The sequence below is a fragment of the Ailuropoda melanoleuca genome, chromosome 16, assembly GCF_002007445.2.
Source record: "Ailuropoda melanoleuca isolate Jingjing chromosome 16, ASM200744v2, whole genome shotgun sequence".
Lineage (NCBI taxonomy): Eukaryota > Metazoa > Chordata > Mammalia > Carnivora > Ursidae > Ailuropoda > Ailuropoda melanoleuca.
In genome coordinates, this window is record NC_048233.1 from 6544838 (window position 1) to 6569957 (window position 25120).

The following is a 25120-nucleotide window of genomic DNA, read 5'->3' on the forward strand; positions in this document are numbered from 1 at the left end:
CAGGCCCACTGGCCCTGGACCAAGCAAAAAGAAAGCCGGTGCACAGAAAATCCTGCATGTGGCATCATAATGTTGGGAAAGGATAGTATTTTTGAAGAAAAGCAACAGCAGCAGCTCCCCAGATGAGGAACTGACTCTGGCAAATCTGTGGATGGAGAATGGCTCGTGGAGCAGGCTGCCCCATGCCAGACCAGCATTGAGTTCCAGCTGCACGGCAGCTGGCTCCTGCCGGTAGCAAACACCTGGAATGGGGCCTATGCCGGAACCACGCAGAAGCCTCCGGTGCTCCTCAAGGCCTGGGATAATGTTTTTCCTTCTCCCATCTCCCACCAGCCAGAGGACAAAGCATGCTCATTTCTCAGAGAAAATGGAATGCCCAAGTCAGCTCAGAAGATCTGGAAGTACATTTCAAGGTTGTCTTGTAGCCACATCTGAAGGACTTCAGCTGAAAGCCAAGATAACAGAAATAAGAAAGGCCCCACAGGAGCTGGTTTTGGACATCTTCTTCCAAAGAGGTGTGATTTATAGAGATGACAGGGAGAGAAGGTGAGTTAAATCAAGGATCGCTCTGCTCCCCAAATTACTCTGCTCCAGTCTCTGAAACCCAAAGACACATAACTAAATTAACACCTTCTGCTTATCTTTCCCACAAAGGGACCCAACTCCTTTCGTCTCTGGGGTTGGCACCTCCATGGACACAATTCCAATGTATATTTTACCTTGAACTGCCTGGCCTGCTTGGGATAGCAGCATGCCATTCTCCTAGGATGTCATTCTCCTAGTGGCCTATGAATATTAAATACACCCACCGATCTGATCTTAGATATTAAAAAAAATAGAAACAAGGATCACTGAATTCTTAGTCAATATTATGGATTAAGTTGGCTTTTAAATGAACTCAACTCAGAAGTGGTAACCAAAGGCAGTGGAGACTGGTGTTGGCTTTGCTCTAGTCTTGGTACACATTAGTCATGAAAACCTCACTTGGGCTACCCCATCTGAAAGAACAGGAGACTACATGGATGAACTTCTTTCCAGGACAGTTGGGAGAACAAATGAGGTAAACACTGAAGGCCTGGGGAATCCTGGGGGGGTGGGGAGCAAGTTAGCATGAAATCAGATTGCTATTTCTAAAAAATAGAATGTTGACCTTTGGTTTTATTGAACAGATAAAAGCCAACATGTCTACATGGTAATGATCTGAGAGAGAGAGAACCCAGCATGCTCCAGGTTTTGAAAGGAAAGAAACCTTCCTCACTGAAACAGAGCAAAAACCAAACCTTGGCAAGCCAGAGTATCGGGGACACAGCAAAAAGGGGTATATTTAAGACGTGGTGTTTCCTCAGTGACACTCATGATGGAGGCAGGAGATGCAGAACAAAAGGCCCAGGAACAACCCTAAGACACCTCAGAACATGGGGGACAAGCGTATGGAGTATGTTCCCCATCCTATCACCACTCCTTTCCCAAAATGGAGTCCATCCAAATTCCATGGAAATTCCCAAGAGTCCACTTTGGGGATGACAAACCCAACAGTCATGTAGCAAGAAGAGCTGTGACATAGAAGGTGGAGGCATGTATTGTGTCAGATAAAGGGTTAGGACCAGGGCCAGGCCTCTTCCTGTTTACTCTCAGATCTGCATATCCTTTGCTCTAATATGTAATGAAGGGGCCATGGTCCCTGAAGTGTCATTTCCCAGACTCCCTCACCAACTGGCTTCAGAGTAGACTCAGCCAATGCAAGTAATGGCGGCAGATTGGCAGGCAGACAAAAGAAGAATCCTGAGTATCGCTCCCTTCCATCGATCTGCTTCATGCAGTGGCTGCATCTCCACCATACGTCCAGCACCCGCTGGCCTGCCCTTCCCCTGCTGGCCCCATCTCCCACCCTGTAGCTTCCATCATGGTTCCAGCACCAGGCAGCCTGGCCCTGCGCTCTGGTCAACACCCCCCTTCCACCTCAGGTGCCCAACCTCCTGCTGCTACTTACCTCTGAGTTGCTTCACCATCCCTGTTGAGCTCATCAGCAATTCAGACATCCTTCTAACTAACTTTCCCTGTATTAAATTCCCTCTGCTGAACTCCTGGGCTTCCGATTTTCTTGGATTGTGACTGACGCATTTTAGGACCTAGAACCTCTATACTGTTGGTGTCTACTTCCAAACCTTGACGGGCCTTACTGTACAGTGGGGAGGCCCAAATTCCAAATGCCAGCACCTGTACCTCTTTGCCTGAAGACTTCTTTGGGAAGCTTGAGTCTTTTCTCTTATGTGCATGTTCATGGCAGGCCAGAAGTGCAGAAGGATTCAGGCACGCATGTGAACACACACACACACACACACACACACACACACACACACACACACAGAGCTTCCCTCCATGGTGACCGATGGGAGCTCTCTCTCCACTCAGGAAGTAAAACTGTGAAGTGCCTGTTCTAGCTCAGCTCCCGGAATTTCCCAGCAGAAGCAGCTCCAGTTGAACTTGATTGACAAGGCACCCTCTACCGGCTACCTTCCCTCCTCCGTCACCTTGCCACTCTACTATGGGGGTTCCACCTCTCAAATAAATTTTGCACCTAAATCCTTGGCTCAGAGTCCACATCTCGGAGAAACTTAAGTAAGGACCCTGTTTTCTTCTCCTCCTAGTTCCTTATTCTTCGTGGGAGCGGAGAAAGTCACATCCAGGGAGAACTCAGTGATGGGACTGCAGATACTCTGAGTGAGAAGCCCGTGCTCACCAGCTGGAGCACAGCTGAGTGGGCCACGGTGCTGCGGGAAGATGGGAGGCTCCGGAAACCTCCTCTAGCCTGAGTCATGACTGGTAGGAGAGCATCATCTTGAGGTCTCTGTTTTCTCTGTCCACAAAAGAACAATCCCACCTGCTTTCTTTGAGAGATTTCTTTATGACCACCTTGTCAAAAGAATCACAGGGAGCCAGAACACCTGACCCTAGAGGAATTTTTTAAACCAACACTCGATTTTCTGGCCCATGATGGGGAAGAGAGCGGAGGAACCTGAAGCCAGGCTTATGTGTGCTTCCAGTGAATTCTAGGGAAGTGAAATAATGACCTTGGCCCAGACAGCAAAAGACAAATTTAATTTACATGCTTCAGGCCGTATATGGAAAAATCATTTAGACTGAAAAAGAAAAGTCCAAACTGCAAGTCAATAGTGGCAAACATCACACATCCCGATGGTATGTGCTGGCCTTCATTTGCTACTCGGCCGTTCCAACATTCCCATCATTGCACATATTTGGGCCTTGTGTTTTCCATGAGGGTCTGGTCTGAAATACCATCCTGAATGTGCCCAGCCTTTGCTCCGAGGCTAGAGCCTCCACTGCGCCTCCCCCACCGTGCTCCTATTTCAAGGGCTGTCCCATCTTTCCAGCTTCTCCTCCATAACACAGTCCTCAGGACTCTCCTTATTTGTAACTTCTTAATTTAGACCTGGGCCAGCAGAAACGTATACAATGAGAGCAGAGGGAAGGTCTTATTTTAGCCAGCACTTCTGATGCTGAGAGTGGGTTGTCAGTTGAAGAGGGCCAGAGCCCCCCATCTGATGGCCGGGGCCACCCGAGGAGTCTCTCCTTGGGATGAGTAATTCCCATGCTCCACAAAGGGATATGTTTATGGACACATTCTGTGCTTCTCTGGCATCCCTCTCCATGCAGCCCAAACCACCCTGGAGACTGTAAGGAAAGCAAAGTCTTCTGGATAAGATGTCGGGTTTATTTTTAAACCCAAGGATTTAAAGGGATGCCCAGAATCAGAAACCCTCAGTCCCCTCCTAACACACACACAGAGAGAGAGAGAGAGAGAGAGAGAGAGAGAGAAAGAAAGAATAGTCAGAGGCAGAGACCGTCCTGGGGCAGATGTACTCTAAGGCCTAGGAGTGTGGTCAGAGCAAGTGTAGAAGCAGCCAGTCTGCCTGGCACCTTCCTAGCACACACTTTGCCACAGAATGTTGTCACCCCAAACAAACTCCTGCAACTTTAAACTCACTACTTATCTCTTTAAGCTGCTCTGCTCTTGGCTGTATACTTCACTCTGAAATCCCCGTAGAACTTAGGAAGCTCTTCATACGGCAGTTCCCAAACTTTCTCGGTTCGTGGTACCCTGAACGTCTCCGTAATTTTTACACAATGCCCTCAGCTAAAAGAAACACTTAACAGTTCCACTTAAAGAGTAGTTGAGTCCAAGTAAATCAGTAAGTATTTCCTTAGTATGTCCTAACAATGTTAATAGCCATTTGGGAAAAAAAATACACACAAATTGAAGGAAAAAATATTTTCTTTCATTCTCAGCCTTAACAACTTACTAAAAAGATGCGTTCGCCTGCTGGACACTATCCCACTTCACCAACCTTGGAGTCAGGCCGGACACGCGTGCTCTTGCCTCCCATTCCGTGATGGCTTTGTGTGGGACTGGTACTGCAAGTGCTGAGAACTCAACCTCATGAAGACGGGATGACACTGAAAAGCTTATCATGTGTGTTAACGCTGACACGGCCAAGGCGGTGGCGTCTGACAGACATCGGGTACTGCTGGGCTTCCCTCAAAAATGTGTACAAATTCCACAACACTGTGAGCTCAGTGCAGCACCCTGAGGGTGTCTTGTGGCACCGTTTGGAAAATGCTGCCTTCCTGCCTTAAGAAATGTTCTCAACATAATGAAACTATTTGTCCATGACTCTCTCCTGAATGTGTGTAAATAAGCCCAGAACCAAAACAGATACAAGGTCACCCATGAATCAAAGTTCCCAAGAAAAGGTCTGGACGTGCACAAACTAAACTGTAACTATGGCTACCTCAAGGGAGACAGATAACATTTGGAGGAGATGAGGATGGGGAGCCCTTCATTTTCTCTGTAATGTGGAACTTTTCCTGAGGAGAATGTTTGCCTGTATAAGAACTATAAACAAAAAAACCCACAATTTTAATGCACTCATACTCAAAAACTTTACCTACACCACCACTTCAGATAGAGCTAAATTCTGTGCAGAAAGGGTCAGTCCCAAACTCCAGTGGAGGGACTTAGTCACTGAAAGACTTAGCCAGGCTCTGAGGTACACCAACAGGCATACGCGTCTCACTCACTGCTCCTCACAACATTTCCCTTCTCAGGAAACTTCCATCTTTTCTCACTTCCGACAGCAGTGACTCTCAAGGGTGATAGTCAGAATCACCTGTGTGCTCTTCCACACTAACCCCTCCAGCTGCCTTCCCAGAGTCTAACTGCTCACACCCCCCTCACGTCTTGATGGTGTGGCAGAGAAGGCCACTGTCCTCTGCTAGTCCGGGGCTGTTGCCTGGAGGCTGCTGGCAAGGACCATATATCCCAGCCAGCCCTTCCTCTAGGTGGAGCCATGGGGCAGGATCTCACCAATGAGGGAAAGGGATGCAGAACTTCAAAATTCCAAATTTAAGTCCTTAACTACTCCTAAGAAGACATCTCCATTCTAAAGTCAAACAGGATTAACTCCCTAGTCCCCTCACTACAACCATTTCTCTATTCCTTTGCCTACCCATTTCTCCTCCCTTGCATAAGACTGGGGGATAGAGAGAAAGAGAAAGAGAAACAGATGAGCCAGAGCTGAAACAATGAATAAAAAATACAAGAGGATAACAATCAGTAAAAACGTAAAATGAATAAAACAAAATAAAATAAAGTAAATAAAAGTACATAAAATTGTTGGGGGCTTTCAGTAACACTTCAACTTTGTAAGCTGCGTTTCGCCACGGAGCTACATCGTACAGAGTGACCTGTTCCTTTGCCTTATTATCAAACCTGAGAAATTCCAGGGAAGCATGGATGAATGATGTGGCACCATGGGATGTGAGAGGGGACCAGCCCTTGGTCAGTCGGTCCTTTTCAGTTGAAGTAAGGGGCTGGTCTGTGAACCAAGGGGCTTGACTCCTCCAGAAGGCCCTGCAGCATGGGATAGAATCGGCCTCTTTCCTGACAGTGAGTCCTCAGTTCATGCAGAAATACAGGACAGAACGAAGGCCCAGAATGGCCCCAGCCTTCAGAAACTCAGCCTTAACAGTGAGAGGCCATGAAACACCCAGAAAATAAAGCAGATTCAGGACTGTCGGCACCCATGCAAATACAAGTCCTTCAGCAATGGCCCCAGGCTCAAGCCTCACCCTAGCTCCTCAGGTCGTGACTCTTGAGTCATTTCCTGCCCCCACTATTTCCCTGTGCCAAGGGGGAACCTTTTTTAACCCCTAAGAAGAGTCTGAGAGAATTACTCAGATTCTTTTTTTTCTTTGACCCTCAAGTGGTCAAGTCATTTAGTGGCTTCAAAAAGGGCCTGAGGGAACTTTATTCTGTTCAAAGGGAACATCCCAACAGACCACCAAGGGCCTTTGTGGAAATCTGGGGCCAGACCCCTTTGGCCCAGAGTGGGGGCCCAGACAGACCATCCTCCCTGGGCCCCCCTTCTCCCCCGAGCTCTCTGAGAGTCCCGAGCTTCCTGTTGCTGTTGTCCCAGCCTTCTCGTCAAAGGCCCTACAATTATGCATAATTTATTCCACATGTTTGTTTGTTGCGCCTGCCAGAGGCATCTGTCATAAATGTTTCAATACTTTAACTTTAGATGAGTTTTCCTTTGAAATAATTGTCCCCAGTGTGGTGCACTGTACAGTAAACTAACACCCATCCATCCCCGGGCCTCCTCTTGGCACAGGTTTCAGCTTCAACGCTCCCTATAAAACATTCATTAAATGCAGCATCACAGGCCGTGCTGGCCGCAATGGGAGGACAGGTGCCGCGTCCACACTGGATAAATAGTTGGGTGACGAGTCCCATGAGGGAAACTCCCGGGGCCAGTTAAAGAGGAGTTTGAGAGTCCTTTCAGATGTATGTTTTACAGGAGAACATGCTTTTAAGACTCACATTTGCCTTCTCCCCCGCTTACTACAAACTCCTTGTTCCTTGACACAAAAATCTGTTTCCCCTCCTCTTTGAAGCCATCAGTTATCTGCTCCCACCTCTGTCGCTCCAATCACCCCCCAACACAGCCATGCTCTCTCTCTCCATCACACACTCACCCGTGCTCACACAAACATTCACAATGACTCCTGAGTGGTGTGAACAACTGACGATTATGTCAGTGGTGGGCATTCTTATGCTTTTCGCCAAATTGTTATTTCTCTGCCCCAGTAGCTTCTCAACTCTACAAAGCAAGGGCCGGGCTCGTAAGGCTCTGTGTCTAGTCAGCTACGATGAGGAAGGATGTGCTGACTTACTGACTGAACACTTGTGGCCGTCCTCTGCCCCTTGCTCTCAGATCCACTCTCTGCCCTTCCCTTCCTCTGCTTGCTTTGCAGGGTACTGACCCCTGAAAATGATATCGCCCAGACTGAAGTCAACAACTGACTTTGAGTTGGGTTTGGCCAATGGGTGGGGAGAGACTAGAGGGCAGAGGGGGAGACACGGGTTCTTTCTTCTCCACTCTCCGCATCTGCTTCAGAAGGCATCTCTAGAAGTAGCCACACCTCCCGCAGGGTTCTGGCCCTCACTGGGTGGTCCTGGAGCCTGGCTTCTCATAACCACGCCTCCCTCCTTGTCTTTCCAGTCCTAAGAACGGCAGCTAATCCCTGTGGCTGCCTCACTGTTCAGGGACATTTCCCCCTACATGCCCGGTTCGAACACCTGTAATTAGGTACTCGTATTGTTTTCCCTCAACTGCCAAGTGCTCTGCTGAGGGTACCCTGGCTAATACAAAGTTTGTTGGAAAAAAAAAAAGAGGCATGGGCTGGAATTAGAAAATTAGGAGGGGCTGAGTGAAAAGTCAGAGGGATGAGAGGAAAGATTGGGACTGCTCCCCAGCCCCACCATCCGTAGCACGTTGCCATTTGTACTCAGCCTAGAGCTTTCTCATCCTGCAAAAACAGAAAAATCTTGCCCCAGAGGGAAACTTGAGAAAACCTCCAAATCTGTCCAGGATAGGCTAGTCCAGAAAAGATTTAAACTGATCCAGGAGAAAAAAAAAAGAGCCTACTCTTTTATTAAAGTCTCAGACTCTATATTCTTCCTTGGAAACACAACATATATATCTGTGTTTACATTCCTGAATTTTCCCTACTGTCTGTTGAGCCTCCTGCTGTAAATTGAGCTAATTCTACCCACTGTTGTCCTCCGTGGAGATAGAACATCACCCCGTGAGCATTTACACAAAAAGAAACAATAGGGCAGCAAGTTTATCTTATACCCATCTTTCCAATGAATACCCCTGTCCTTCTTGCCTTTAGTACAAGGAAGAAGAAGCAAGCATGACTTTTTAGTAGTGTTTGAGGATATGTTTAGGGAAAACATTCGAAAGACAGAGAAGCAAGTACTCAAGAACATCGCTCTGAGTCAGGCCACCTGGCTTATCCTCTAGCTCCACCACGTATTAGCACAGAGCAAACTGTTTCATTCTTTAATCCTCAGGCTTCTCATGTGTAAACTGGAGATGATAATGGTTTTGAGACTTAAATGAAATAAAACATGTAAAGCCTTACACACAGAAAGCACCCCATAAATATTACTCATAATTTTAACATTACTACTATCCTCATTATGCCCATACCCTTGAAAAGCATAAGAATGTATATAAGAAGCCTAAAAGAGACCCATTTTAGACCTAGACATCTGCAGATTGAAAGTGATGGAGAAATATTTATCATGCAAATGGACGTCAAAACAAAGCTTGAGGGGCCCTGGGTGGCTCAGTCCTTAAGTGTCTGCCTTTGGCTCAGAGCGAGATCCCAGGGTCCTGGGATAGAGCCCCGCATAGGGGCTCCCTGCTTCGCTGGGAGCTTGCTTCTTCCTCTCTCCCTCCCCCTGCTTGTGTTCCCTCTCTCATTGGCTATCTCTCTCTCTGTCAAATAAATAAATAAAATCTTAAAAAAAAAAAAAAGAAAGCTCGAGTAGCAACACATCTATCAGACATACTAGACTTCAAAACAAAGGCTATAACAAGTGACAAGAAGGACACTATATAATCATAAAGGGAACAATCCAACAAAAAGATCTAAGAATTGTAAGTATTTATGCACACAACATGGGAGCACCCAAATATTAAAAAGTTAATAACAAACATAAAGGAACAAATACAATAATAGTAGGGGACTGTAACACCCCCTTTACATCAATAGGCAGATCATCTGAGCAGAAAATCAACAAGGAAACAATGGCTTTGAATGACACACTGGACCAGATGGATTTCACAGACATATTATAGAACATTTCATCCTAAAACAGAATATACATTCTTTACAAGTGCACATGGCACATTTCCAGAATAGCTCACATTTTAGGTCACAAAACAAGTCGCAACAAATACAAAAAGATTGAAATCATACCATGCACCTTTTCTGACCATAACACTACGAAACTAGAAGTCAACCACAAGAAAAAATTTGGAAAAAACACAAATACATGGGGTGCCTGGGTGGCACAGCAGTTGGGCGTCTGCCTTCGGCTCAGGGCGTGATCCCGGCGTTATGGGATCGAGCCCCACATCAGGCTCCTCCTCTATGAGCCTGCTTCTTCCTCTCCCACTCCCCCTGCTTGTGTTCCCTCTCTCGCTGGCTGTCTCTATCTCTGTCGAATAAATAAATAAAATCTTTTAAAAAAACCCACAAATACATGGAGGCTAAACAACGTGCTAAAAAACAATGAATGGGTCAACCAGGAAATCAAAAAGAAATTTAAAAAAAATACATGGAAACAAATGAAAATGAAGATGCAATGGTCCAAAATCTCTGGAATGCTGCAAAAGTGATCCTAAGAGGGAAGTGTAGAACAATACAGGTCTACCTCAAGAAGCAAGAAAAATCTCAAATAAACAGCCTAATCTTACACCTAAAGGAGCTAGAAAAAGAACAGCAAATGAAGCCTAATGCCAGCAGAGGAAGGAAATAAAAAGATTAGAGCAGAAATAAATGATATAGAAACCAAAAAAAAAAAAAAAAAGCCAGCAAAACCGATCAATGAAACCAGGAGCTGGTTCTTTGAAAAAATTAATAAAATTGATAAACCTGTAGCTAGATTTATTGAAAAAAGAGAAAGGACCCAAATAAATAAAATCACAAACAAGAGAGGAGAAATCACAACCAACAACACAGAAATACAATTATAAGAGAGTATTATGAAAAACTATATGCCAAAAAATGAAGAAATAGACACATTTCTAAAAACGCATAACTACCTGAAACAGGAAGAAAGAGAAAACTTGAACAGACTGATAACCAGCGAAGAAATGGAATCGGTAATGAGAAAACTCCAAACAAACAAAAGTCCAGGGCCAGATGGCTTTACAGGTGAATTCTACCAAACATTTAAAGAAGAGTTAATACCCATTCTTCTCAAACTATTCCAAAAAATGGAAAAGGAAGGAAAACTTCCAAATTCTTTCTATGAGGCCAGCATTACCCTGATACCAAAACCAGACAAAGACTCCACTAAAAAAGAGAACTACAGGCCACTATCCTGATGAACAGGGGTGCAAAAATTCATAAAACACTAGCAAAACAAATCCAATAGTACATTAAAAAAAATCATTCACCACAATCAAGTGAGATTTATTTCTGGGTTGCAAGGTGGCTCACCATTCACAAATCAATCAACATGACACACCACATCAATAAAAGACAGAATAAGAACCATATGATCATTTCAATAGATGCAGAAAATGCATTGACAAAGTACAACATCCATTAATGATAAAAACCCACAACAAAGTAGGTTTAGAGGGAACATACCTCAACATAATAAAGGCCATATATGAAAAACCCACAGCTATTATCATCTTCAATGAGGAAAAACTGAGAGCTTTTCCTCTGCGGTCAGGAACAAGACAGGGATATCCACTCTCACCATTGTTATTTAACATGGTACTGGAAGTCCTAGCCACAGCAATCAGACAACAAAAAGAAATAAAAAGGTATCCAAATCAGCAAGGAAGAAGTGAAACTTTCACTATTTGTGGATGACATGATACGCTATATAGAAAACCCAAAAGACTCCATCAAAAAACTGCTAGAACTGATGAACAAATCAGTAGAGTCATAGGACACAAAATCAATGTACAGGAATCTGCTGCATTTCTATATACTATACCAATAATGAAACAGCAGGAAGAGAAATTACAGTATTACCCCATTTACAATTGCACCAAAAACTATAAGAATCCTGGGAATAAATCTAACCAAAGAGGTAAAAGACTATAAAACTATAAAACACCGATGAGAGAAACTGAAAATGACACAAAGAAATGGAAAAACATTCCATGCTCACAGATTGGAAGAACAAATATTGTTAAAATGTCTATATTGCCCAAAGCAATCTACACATTCAATGCAATCCCTATCAAAATACCAAGAGTATTTTTCACAGAGCTAGAACAATCCTAAAATTTGTATGGAACCACATAAGACCCCAAATAGCCGAAGCAATCTTGAAAAAGAAAAGCAAAGCTGGAGGCATCACAATTCCAGACTTCAAGTTATATTACAAAGCTGTAGCAATCAAGACAGTACGGTGCTGGCACAAAAACAGACACAGCCATCAATAGAACAGAATAGAAAATCCAGAAATGAACCCACAACTATATGGTCAATAAATCTTCAACAAAGCAGGAAAGAATAGCCAATGGAACAAAGACAATCTCTTCAACAAATGGTGTTGCCAAAACTGGACAGCAACATGCAAAAGAATGAAACTGGACCACTTTCTTACACCATACTCAAAAATAGGTGCAAAATGGATGAAAGACCTGAAACTATAAAAATCCTAGAGGAAAACACAGGCAGTAACCTCTTTGACATCAGCCGTAGCAACTTCCTTCTAGATATGCCTCTTGAGACAAGTGAAACAAAAGCAAAAATAAACTATTGGGACTTCATCAAAATAAAAAGCTTCTGCACACTGAAGGAAACAATCAACAAAACTAAAAGGCAACCTACAGGATGGGAGAAGATATTTGCAAATGACATATTTGATAAAGGGTTAGTATACAAAATATATAAAGAATTTATAAAAGTCAACACCTAAGAAATGAATACTCCAATTAAAAATGAGCAAAAGGCATGAACAGACATTTTTCCAAAGAAAACATACAAATGGCCAACAGACGAGAAGATGCTCAACAACACTGATCATCAGGGAAATACAAATCAAAGACTACAATGAGATATCACTTCATACCTGTTAGAATGGCTAAAATAAAAGAAGGAAGAAAAAACAAGTGTTGGCGAGGATATAGAGAAAAAGGAACCTTCTTGCACTGTTGGTGGGAATGCAAACTGGTGCAGCCACTCTGAAAAACAGTATGAAGATTCCTCAAAAAGTTAAAAATAGAACTACCCTATGATCCAGCAATTGCACTACTAGGTATGTATCCAAGGGATGCAAAAATACTAATCAAAGGGATACATGCATCCTGATGTTTATAGCAGCATTATCTGCAATAGCCAAATCATGAAAACAGCCCAAGTGTCCATCAACTGACGAATGGATAAAGAAGATATGGTGTAGATATACGATGGAATATTACTCAGCCATCAAAAAGAATGACGCCTTGCCATTTGCAATGACATGGATGGAGCTACCGGGTAATACGCTAAGCAAAGTCAGTCAGAGAAAGACAGATATCATATGATTTCACTCATACGTGGAATTTAAGAAACAAAACAAATGAGCAAAGGGGTAAAAATAAAAAAAAAAAAAAGAGAGGGAAAGGCAAACCAAGAAACAGACTCTTTACAGAGAATAAACTGATGGTTACAGAGGGGAGGTGGGGGGGGATGGGTTAAGGAGGAGTTGGGGATCAAGGAGGGCACGTGTTGTGATGAGTACCAGGTATTACATGGAAGTGCTGAATCACTATATTGTACACCTAAAACTAATATTACACTGTATGTTAACTAACAGGAATTTAAATAAAAACTTTTTTTAAAAAAGGCAGATATAAAAACAACAGATGTAAGAATATCTAAATTAGCAACATCTGAGACAAATAAGAGACCAACTATGCCCCAAAGTTCTGCGCTAATGATCAACATCATCTCTCACATAAACAAAGACAGTCACCAACTCTCAGAACTGCAGGGGCTATAATCCACTCTCCCCATGTGACAGCTGAAGCAGAAGAGGCCCAGCCACCTGATGAGAGTACTATGACCCTGCCAACCTTGGGACATATCGTATTGTCCCTCCCCAATGTGGACACGTAGTTACCACCTCATTACAGTATAGACTGTTTCATTTCAGATCAGCATCATGTTATGTGATGTAAATTGTTCTCTGGGAAGCCTTATAAAGAGAGAACAAAAAGGCAATGGGACACAGCTAACAGCATACTTAACAGTGAAAGGCCAATTTTTTTTTTTCTCCTAAGATCAAGAACAAGACAAGAAAGTCTGCTCTCATCACTTCTATTCAACATTGTACAAGAGATTCTAGTCAGGGCAATTAGCTGGGGAAAAAAGAGAAAAAGAAGCGGCGGGGAGGGGGAGAGAAAGAAATAAACTGCATCCAGATTGGGGAAGGAAAAAGTAAAACTATCTCTATTCACAGATGACATGATTTTATAAATAGAAAACCCTAAGGAATTCACTAAAATCTATTAGAATTAAAAAATGAGTTCAGCAAAGCTGTGGGATACAAAATCAATATACAAAAAAATCAAGGGGCCCCTAGGTGGCACAGGTGGTGAAGGGTCTGACTCTTGGTTTTGGCTGGGGTCATGATCTCAGGGTTGTGAGATTGAGCCCCATGTCAGGCTCCAAGCTCAGAGAAGAGTCTGTTGGAGTTTGTCTCTCCCTTACCCTCTGCCCCTCCCCATGCTCACTCACATGCTCTCTATCTAAAATAAATAAATAAATCTTTTTCAAAAAATCAATTGTATTTCTATATGCTAACAATGAACAATGCAAAATTGAAATTAAGAAAACAATTACATTTGCAATAGCATCAAAAGGAATAAAATAATTATAAACAAATTAAACAAAATATGTACAATACTTGTATGCTGAAAATATAAAACACTGTTGAAAGAAACTAAAGAAGATCTAAATAAAGATACACCACGTTCATAGATTATAAGACTTCATAGTGTCAAGATGGCAATAGTTCCTAAATTAATCTACAGATTCAACTCAATCCCTATCAAAAATCCTAGCTTGGGTTTTTTGCAGAAATTGACAAGCTGGTCATGACATTCATATGGAAATGCAAGGCACCCAGAGTTGTCAAAACAATTTTGAAAAAGAAGCACAAAGTCAAAGTCACATTCCCAATTTCAAAACTCATTACACAGGTGTAGTAATTAAGACAATGTGGTACTGGTATAAGGACAGATATATAGATTAATGGAATAGAACGGAGTGTCTAGAAATAAACTCTTACACCTAAGGTAAATAGATTTTTGATGAGGGTGTCAATATAATTCAATGGGGAAAACAGTCTTTCAACAAATGGTCCTAGGACAATTGAATAAGCCACATGCAAAAAAAAAAAAAAAAGAATTTGGACCCCTTAGTTATATCATACAGAAAAATTAACTCAAAATGGATCATGCACCTAAAAGGTAAGTGTTAACATCATAATCTCTTAGAAGAAAACCTAGGAGTCTGTCTCTATGACACTGAACTAAGCAATGGTTTCTTAGATATGACACAAAAGCACAAGTGACAAAAAGGAATACATACAAGTTGAATTATGACAAAAAACTTTTGTGCTTTGAATTATATCAATAAAATGAAAAAAATCCATAGAATGGGAGAAAATATTTGTAAATCATATCATACAAGGGATTGGTATTCACACTATGTAAATAACTCTTACAACACAATCATAAAAAAAAATTTTTAAATGGGCAAAGAATCTGAATAGGCATTTTTCCAAAGAAGGCGCATAAATAGCCAATAAGCACATGAAAAGATGTTCAGCATTATTAGCCATTAGGGATATACTAAAGAGAACCACAGTGAAATACCACTTCACATAACTAGGATGGATAAAATAAAAAAGATAACAGGAAGTGTTGCTGAGATGTGGAGAAATCAGAGCCCTCATACATTGGTTAGAATGTAAAATGGGGGGCGCTTGTGTGGCTCAGTCGGTTAAGCATCCGACTCTTGGTTTCAGCTCAGGTCATGATCTCAGGCTCCTGAGATTAAGCCTTACATCAGGATCTGGGCTCAGCGGGGAGTCTGCTTCAGATTCCCACCCTCCTTCACCCTCTGCCCCTGCCCTCCACCCCCATGCACACACTTGCACACTGGCATGCTCTCTCACTCTCTAAAGTAAATAAATAAATCTTTAAAACATAATAATGTAAAATGGTATGGTTACTTTCAGGAATAGTATGGCAGTTCTTCAAAATGTTAAATAAGCAGCTACCATGAGACCCAGTAATTCCACTCTTATGTATACATTCAAGAGAAATGAAAACATACATCCATACAAAAACTTGTACACAAATATTCATAGTACCATTATTCGTAACAGCCAAAAAGTGGAAGCCATCCAGATGTCCATCAAGTGATAAATGAGGTATATTCACAACAAGGAACGTTATTTGGCAATAAAAAAGAACTAAGTACTGCTGTAGCTAAAACATGGATGAATCATGAGAACATCTTGCCAAGTGAAAGAAGCTAAATACCACATTTTGCATGATCCACGGACATGAAAGTTCAGAATAAGCAAATCCATAAAAACAAAAAGTAAATAGTTGTTTCCCAGAGCTTGGTAACTACTGGGTAGAGGGTTTCTTTTTGGGGTGATAAAAATATTTTAAACTTAGATGGTGGAAATGGCTGCATAAATCTGCAAATATACAAAAACTAATGAGTTGTAGATTTTAAATGGGTGAATTTTACAGTCTGAGAACTAAATCTCAATAAAGATGTTTTTAAAAATGGGCTAGGTATCTTCAAACTTAAAAAAAAAAAAGAGCAATGGGCCTTGGGGATCAGGTGAAGTTGAGTTTGACTACCAGCTTCCCCACAAGTTAAGTGGTCTTTGCCAAATCCCCATACCGCTCTGGGTCTCAATAAATGGTAGCTAATCATCCAAAAGGAAGGAAAGTAAGGAGAGGTGGGGATATGTAGCCTGAAGGTCACAGTGGAGGCAGAGCCAAGATGATCCTCTGGGATGAAAGATGCATATCCAAGACAACCAGCAGACTTTGGGGGTCTTAGTCCCTCTCTATTTCCCAGCAGAAGGTGCCTTTCCTAAATAGCCCACACACGAGGGTGCCCCCAAAGCCATGTTATGCCGTGGGCATTGACCTCGACTCTTCCTACAGGCAAGAGCAACATCCCTCCCATCAGACAGCAACATGTGCCCCTCCTGTCATCTCCCACCTTTGGCTAGATTTACAGCAGGAACAGAACATTTACAATATTAACAGAATGGAGGGAGCACAAGAAGGATGTTGACAATCAAATTCCAGGCCATTTTCATCTTGCACTGCTCATCTGGGAAGGTCATTTTCTCCCCAGTGCCCATAAGACATTAGATGCTTTGAGCTTTGCATTCTCGACAGTGTAATGGAAATAGATGTTGAATGTTAAAACATAAACATATGTATCATTCATAATGCATTCAGATGTTTTTCAATTATTCATGGTTCCTGAAAGTTATGTGACCTATCATGCATATACATCCAAGCAAAGTTTATATTAGAACCACAGCCTCAATGTACGCAATTCCAGCTCCTTGGCATTCCCGTCTATGGAATTAAAATTAAATGAGTCAGTGGTCAATAAAAGTTACATGTGATTTCCATAAAATTATCCATTGTATATCGCTCTGGGGTGGAGAAAGAAGGTTGCCTGGAGTTGCCGAAGCTGACAGAACACAGAATGCTTGCTTTCTGATGAGGGTGGTGGTGATGATTAGACTTTGCTAAGAATGAATTCATTATTTCCCCCAAATAATTGGTGGTCTTGGACTTACTTTCCTTCTAGGAAAAAAAAATAACGCAGAGGGCCACCCTCTTTCTCTTCTGTTTAAGTCCTGTTGCCTTTAAAAAAAAGAGAGAGGGAGAGAGAGAGAGAGAGAGAAGAAAAAAACCCAGTGTTCTGGGCTCAAAAACACCACATTCTTCTGTTTTGGTGCTTGAATAAATTTGCATGTTAACATGAATGGTTCCAACTTTAAGAATGTAAAATTAAATGAAATTTGAATTCAAATCCAAGATGGAGAAAAGACACATGCAAAAACAACAGATTTCCAATCTTGTTGATTTTTTTCAGGAGCCAGATTAGGAAAGACATAAACACACACACACACACACACACACACACACTTGGTTTCAAAGCAGGGTGGCGCTCAGAGGAGACAGGCGCTGCCAAAGAGGAGCCCCCACCCCGTACCCCTGGCTCACGCACACTATGAGTATTTACAGATCACAGCACAGATTCTGAAGCTGTTTTAATGTCTGAATGCCACCCTAAAACTCAGAAATAGGACTCAGAAGACACGTTCACCATCACATTCCTACTTGTGAAGGCCCACCCAGATAAAATGAAATCTAAGGAACACTATATGAGTAGCTCAAGTGAGCACAGGCACGAATTTGCCTCTGCCAGCCCAAAGAGCCATTTCCTGCTTGGACTTCTTCACTGCACTGGAAGGGCAGTATTGCGTAGTGGTTAGAGACACTGATTGCCAGAGATGGACCGGGGTTGGAATCCCAGATCCACACACCATTTACGGGCTGGGTGACCTCTGGCAACTGACTTAAGCTACGAACGTAGCTTTTTTCATTAGTTTTCACTTACCTAACAAGAGTGCCAGCCTCCTAAATTTATTGTGAGAATAAAATAATATAATGCACTGAGAATGGCACCTAGCCTGGAGCAAGCATTTGACGAGGGTTAGCTGCCATTGTGCTAGTTGGTATGGTGGTAGTTACCATTATTAGATAGTTAGGTGATGGAATCTGGAGGAATCGGGCCAGAAACTATTTCTTTCTTCTCCAACCTACTCTCCCATTTTGCCCAGACACCGCTACCCAAGAAAGAGAGATAAATCAAGTCATGGCAAAACCCTGCTCCCCATGAGCTCTGGGTGCAGGTCAATGAGAAGTGTTGTGAATCACTCCTTCCTGTCGCATACCTGTCAACCCCTTCTTCCAGCCCAGTCTCTGTCCGTGAAGGCGCTCCAAATGAAATGACAACAGGATCTTAAGAAATGAAGACAGTGGGCAGCAAGGGCCAGTATCTTACCTCATCTTCATTCTCAGTCATATCGGTACCCAATTTCTGGACAACCGACTTGCCACTCGCTTTCAACATTTTCTCTCGAACTTTGGTTTCATACTCAGGCCGGGAGTGTTCCTAAAACCCAAGAGTCAATGCGTAGTTAGTAAACAGGCAGAAGAGGGACCCTGGCCTGTGGGTTATAACCAGACACCACAAATACAATAAAGTCAGGACTTAGGATCAAATGCTATTAGACATGAGCTGTCACGCCACACATGATCACAAGGAGTCTAGACCAGGAACACAATGTGGGGGAGTGAGAGGGGACACATAACAGTTGTTAACACACTGAAAACCAAACCTGGGCACGTTCCTGGGGATGGCGCCAGTGTTGAGAAAGGAGAGAGGAAACGTTAATGGGGCAACTGATACAAACAGAAGCATCTGGTCATCCTGCTAACTATTTTCATACCTCAAAGTTTAAGTTTCAATGAGCCAAATCCCAGCTAGAGAAACAGATGTGCCCCACAGCTGGGAATTGGGGCAACGACAAAACTTCTTCCTGCTCCATTATTCTGCAAGCTAAAATGGCGACCAATAAACATCAAAGTTAAAGATGGCCACAGGGAATCTTAAAACTCACTTGCCTAAACCTGTTTCCTGTACAGCCTAGGTGAGTAACTCATTGGCAAGTACACCAATGCTCAAGAGATATCGCTGAGCCATTCAGCAATAAAAACCTGAATAGTGAGTCACCAGGCATGGGAAAGAGCACCTAACTAATCAAGAGGACTACAGTCAAATCAATGCAGATGCTGAAGCAGGAAGATGCATGACTTACTTCAAAGAGAATTTAACAGTGTACACCTGGCCTCGTTGGCAGGTCTTCCCTGCAGCATCCAAGGACGAATATCTATAGGTGTGAGGACTTCATGTTCCCGCATCATTTATTGATACCTCCTAGGCAAGGATTCAGGCACTGGCTCACAGTTGACTCAGAGGACACACGTTTCTTTACCACTGCTCACACAGCAGAGATTCCGAAAGCCATCAAGCTAGGCTCCTGAACAGTCTTTGGCTTTCCCAGGACATGCCATGACATTGGAGAGGAGAAACCATGCCCATGGCTTATAAACATCACCAATACAACGAGAGGTGATGCTATTCAAGGGTTTTGAGACATCCCGTCACTACCGATCTCCAAAGCTGCATCAGCCTCATTGCTTCCACGTCTTCTCTGCCATGGCATACCTGGTAGAGTCGCCTCCCTCTCGAATAGCCTAGAATTTATAGCTAATACCACACACGGTTCTCAATTATGTATTTTTCTTTTATTATTTCCTAGCTGTTTTGCATGCGAGTCTTTTTATGTTTTTTATACTAATCTTATTTTGTATTTCTCACAGGAATCAGCACCATGTGGAGCGCCCAGAAATCTCTACATGCTTGTGAAACTCACTGATTTTGTCTCTCACTTCATCCATTCTCCAACACATCATTTCCTAATTTGTGTACTACAAGAGTTGTAGCTAAAAAGGGATTCCAGGGGTTAAGAGATTGGAAAAGCCCCCACGTTGTATCACCTGAGAGTCACAATGAGCATATTAGATGCTCTGAAAAATTCTACTGCGAAGACACTTGCTTCATGTTTTTAAACCCACCACTTCTTGCAAAAATCTGTTTGCCTCCACAATGATAATCCTACAGGAATACTTTGAGAAATTTGGTTTGAAGTTGTCCTCCATGGCCCCTGAAATCTGGTCAATTTTCATTTATATTATTTCCATGCAAGATTTTCATTACAAAACTGTAGCAGTATCTTTTTGGTGAGTACCATACTGTGGATTCTAAATCCCCTCAATCTAGAGTTGTTTCTACCTTTCATACCCTGCAAAGGGGCTGAGGAACATTCCCTGACTGACCAGGAGGCTGCTCTTGACCTGCCTCTGACTTTCCGAAGAAATGCCGTGACATCTAGATGTGTCCTCGCATCCCTCTAGATGTGCCTGGCCCACCCCGCCCCACGCGGGGCCCCCATTCAGAACCCCTCATCTGTTTAGAACAAGCTGAGCATTCTCGACACATACATGGGAGTCCAAGACTCTCGAAGCAGAGTCCAGCTGAAGCAGGTCAGACAAGGATCTCTCTGTTTGTGGCCAAGAAGGTCGGGTGGGGTTACAGAATTCCTCAAAGGCAGGGAGCTGGAAAACTGAGCTCCTGGCCTGAGCAGAATCCAGCCCCCGTGTGGACTGCTCCAGGGCACCCAGCCACGGGCCAGTCCTCCTTATCCCTGCTGTTTCTCATACACAGCCTCTCTGCATTGAGGGTCTGATGCAAAATCATCACAAATACATAATAACCCCTCCCACCACAACTCTGGGAAATATTTCCCAAAGCTACTTCTACGTATGGTTGGTGTCCTCAGGAGCTGGCTGAAGGAAGGTCCCAGGCCAGCTCAGGACCAGCCTTCTCTGATCTAAAGAGGTAAATCCAGAGAGACATTCAACAAATGTCTTCATCAAAGAGTTTTTAAACTCCTATTGTGCTGTGCACTCTTTTCCAGGCTCTGAGGCCACAGTGGAGCTTGAGCTTATCTTCAAGCAGAAGAAGGTGACAATAAGCAAACTCACAAATCAGAAACCAGCAGCTAGGGATAAGGACAATAGAAGAAGTAAAACAGGATGGCTGCTTCAGAATGGGGATTCAGGGAAGGCCAGTCTGAGGAACGTAATGTTTGGCTGGGATGGAAAAGCCAAGAAAGGATAGGCCACATGGAGAATGGAACATTCTAGGCAGAGGGAACAGCCAGTGCAAAGACTAGAATGAGCTGGGGGAGAGAATGAAGGTCTATGTGGCTGGAAGGTCTGAGCAAGGAGGAGAATGATATGCACTGAGGTCAGAAAGGGAGGTAGAGGATTTTGCTTCCTATGTGATAGGACGCCATGTAGGACACCTAAAGCTTGATAGGATGACAAGGGGTGGGAGAGAGATGGAGGGGAGGACATCTGTGTTCAGACAAGGCCACACTCTAGGAGGAACACCTGGGGCCTGACTGACAGAAGCTAATCAGGCAAGTGAGGCCCACTGAGCTGAAGATTATCCCACTTCAGAGCGAAAGACTCTTGAGGTCTGGCAGGCTTCCCTTCAGCAAGAACAGAATCCAAAGGGTCCTTTACCAAGTCCCTCGAGGTAGCCCTCCCGGTTCCACATGAAGGCCCCCTTAGGCAGGGTCCACACTGAACCAGGAAGGTGAGCTTGGATTTGGTTGTTCATGTCCTTCCCTGCCCTGAAAGAAAACTATCTCCAGCCTCCTTCCACTTCTCCCTGATAACAACCTGGACTTGAGGCACCCCACTCGTTCAACCCTTCCTGGCATGGCCCACATGGTGGAAGCACCCTGCGTGGGGAAGACAGAGGGCAAATGAGCTTTGGTCTGTGTGAGTTACCACTCTCCTCCCCGCTGAGGAGGTGCTTCCTGGTGAAGGCCACAGAGGAACACGATGTCTTGGGGCTACAGACAGCTGGCCCCAGGAAGAGTCCTGATACCTGGAGACATTATCTGGTTACAGTAGAAAAAACTTCTAATCATAACAACAAAGGGCCCCTGCCTCCCTCTTCCCAATGCCCAGTCATACCTCCTGCTCCTCACCTGAATGCAGGTTAAACCTGCCCACAAACTTCAGAGAAGTCCTAGGACTCTTGTAAAGTCTTAAGTATCCTATCCTGCCCTCCATGCCTTCCCATGACCTACAGGAGACAGACCAGCCATCAGGAAGTTCCCTGTCCTAGCTGTATGCCTATATTTCCTGCTTTGTCCACCACTGCATCCCCAAACCCATTCCTGCAGCCAACTGCCCTTTGCAGACATCTCACTTTTCTGATATACTCCCCAACTTCCCCAGATCAAGACTTCTGCTTGCTGTTTCCTTCTGTGCATACACTTCATCTCTTTGCTACCCAGTGACATGGGACCAGTCTTCAAAACTCTTAAAAAAATGCATTTCTTCTTCTTCTGGCTACATTAGCTAGAAGAAATTTCTCTCACATACGCGCCATCGTATTCTAAATATTTAGAGACCAGAAAGCACTCTAACTGAATGTAATCCTTTGGAGATGCTCAGAGACTGCCTGACAAAATTTCACACTCCATACTAAAACCTGGTCCGTAGTAGGTGCCTAATGCATATGTTCAGATTGAACTGAATTTAAAGTGTGTTTGATATCCTAGTTTGAAATATAAATACATTAAAGGAAAAAACAAGGCTGTCCTCCCTTCATCTCAACCATGCCTGGCCCTGGGCTTGCACATGCAGGGCACACCAACCATGCTGTAGAAGCAAGCCACCTTGCAGTAACATCACCCATCAGGACTGACCAGAGCCCACGAGGAACATCTCCTTGTGCCACAGGTAAACCAGTCTTGGCCAGCGCACTTCCAGCCTGCACACGAGTTCCTGAAATCATGTACCACCCATTACTTACCCCGATCTCTGGGTTAATCAGAAAACAGGAAAACTGGTTCCAGAAACAAATGGATTATTCTGCCACCCCTGCCAGAGGCCTGTGACCGAGATTCTTGAGGGCATAGAGTCATAACTGATGGCTTTCTGTGTGTGTGTGTTTACACCTCCTTCCTAGCAGAGACTTGCTGGCTTCCTCAGCTCTCCTTAGCAGACACACTCAGCTTGTGTCTGGCCCCATTCAGGCACTGATGTCAAGATGTGTCTTCTTCTCTTCTTGGGAGACATGCTAAGCCCTGCATTAGGAGAGCGGGAGCTCCCTCTTCCCCACATGTGGCCTCCACTCCCTCGTCTCTCTCTCTCTCTGCTGAAGCAAATGGAACCCGTAGGACAAGGATGTCCCAACAAGATGACCCCCCACAGTCCCACTTCTACAGCTCTTTCCATTGGAAGCACTCATTTGGCTATTAATTCCCAAGAAATGCAATTGGCCTTCATTATTCTCTGATGCTTATCTTCCTAATTTCTCTCCTCCCTGAAGGTAGAATCCACGTGGATGTTCTCTGACCTGCCACGAAACCCATGATACCGTGGGTCACCAGGCATATGCTTAATGCACAGGACTGCAACACAGTTAGCACATGCACTCAATGCATGCGGATGGAATGCCCACCTGCTCAATTAGAGCATCAAGGAGAAGAAATGACATCATGTGACAGATATGTGAAGCCACGCAGGCTTGAGAACAAGACTAAATTGGGGATTTCCTTGTTTGGTCATAAAACATCAGGGCCACAAAGTCAGCAATCCCAAGTCTAAGGTGAGGCACATCAGTTACTGTGGGAGAACACAGAAAAGACATGCTTTCCGTGTAGCCACCATAATGCTTGTGGCCAGCCTTTGCAAGTGGGTACTCAGGCAAATGCAAGCGCCTCCTGGTCTTTCTAGACACTGTCCCCGGTACCTCATCAACAATGTCCACAATATCAGGAGCCCCTATCCAATATTCACATCTACTGTTCAGTCAGTGGTAGCATGTGGGAATAGATAAGAACCGGGAGCAACCATGCACGCTCTACTCATTGCCAGCTCGCCAACATCAGGACTGGAGCCCTAGTTCTCATAAGAGCCCAGAGAGAAGCCGATTTGTTTTCAACTGTTAAACATCATCTATCCATAAAACTAGAGAAGAACCTTCTAGAAAAACCTACCCTTTGCCCTTAGCTCATCCTCTAGTTTCACCCATGCTGTATGGGCTTACACTGTAATAGTTCAGTGGTTCTTTCTTCTTCCATAAGTATCAAAGGCAATCAGCATCTGGCATCCACACCTCTCCCTTGACCCTCAGTAGGCTTCTGACAGATGCATGCTCTGGGTTACATGAGAGCGATTCTTACTCTCTGGCTTCATGCACATGAGCACCCATGAAATGGGAGGTAGAAGAATGTTAAGTTGAATCTAGAAGGTAGCACAAAGGCTTTTCCTTTCTGCCATCTCTTTTTCCAGAGAGGGTGCCTACAACATCAGACTATCCAGTAGGTCCAATGTCTTACAGCTCAAAAGAGTGGGGATTTGAACTCTTGACCTCAGTGCATGTCAACCATGGGTAAGACCATGGACCCAGTGGCTGGCTGATGTGACAGCAAATGTCAGTGATCCTCTCACTCAAGAAGATCTATCGGCAGGGTGGAACCAAGCAAGGACCCAGAGAAGTATGCAAGGGAACTCACTTCTTCCTCTTCTATACCAGTCAGGTCCCAGAAGTAGCCCAGCCGCATCTGTAATCTCTTCCAGTTTTCAAGAAACATGGTAGCTTAAAAAGAAAGAAAAAATTCTATTAAAGAGTGGATTTTTTTTATTATGTTATGTTAGTCAACATACAGTACATCCCCGGATTCCGATGTAAAGTTCGATGCTCCATTAGTTGCGTATAACACCCAGTGCACCATGCAATACGTGCCCTCCTTACCACCCATCACCAGTCTATCCCATTCCCCCACCCCCCCTCCCCTCTGAAGTCCTCGGTTTGTTTCTCATAGTCCATAGTCTCTCATGTTTCATTCCCCCTTCTGATTACCCCCTCCTTCTTTATCCCTTTCTTCCCCTAGCGATCATCCTAGTTCGTATGTTCCATAGATGAGAGAAATCATATGATAATTGTCTTTCTCTGCTTGACTTATTTCACTTAGCATTATCTCCTCCAGTGCTGTCCATGTTGCAGCAAATGTTGAGAATTCATTCTTTCTGATAGCTGAGTAATATTCCATTGTATATATGGACCACAACTTCTTAATCCAGTCATCTGTTGAAGGGCATCTCGGCTCCTTCCACGATTTAGCTATTGTGGACAATGCTGCTATGAACATTGGGGTGCATATGGCCCTTCTCTTCACTACGTCTGTATCTTTGGGGTAAATACCCAGTAGTGCAATGGCTGGATCATAGGGTAG

The 25120-nt window shown here is 43.7% G+C and overlaps 1 protein-coding gene across 1 annotated transcript in view; it reads right to left on the bottom strand.

The window, feature by feature from the left end:
* ANO2 (anoctamin 2) overlaps window positions 1–25120 on the bottom strand; it is a 347738-nt gene that overhangs the window by 142122 nt on the left and 180496 nt on the right. Inside the window, exons 13-14 of the mRNA XM_034645976.1 lie at window positions 24401–24483; window positions 18235–18345 (exon numbers count right to left, since the gene is read on the bottom strand). Of these exons, the coding sequence (XP_034501867.1) occupies window positions 18235–18345; window positions 24401–24483 (194 nt within the window). The remainder of the gene's footprint in view (window positions 1–18234; window positions 18346–24400; window positions 24484–25120) is intronic.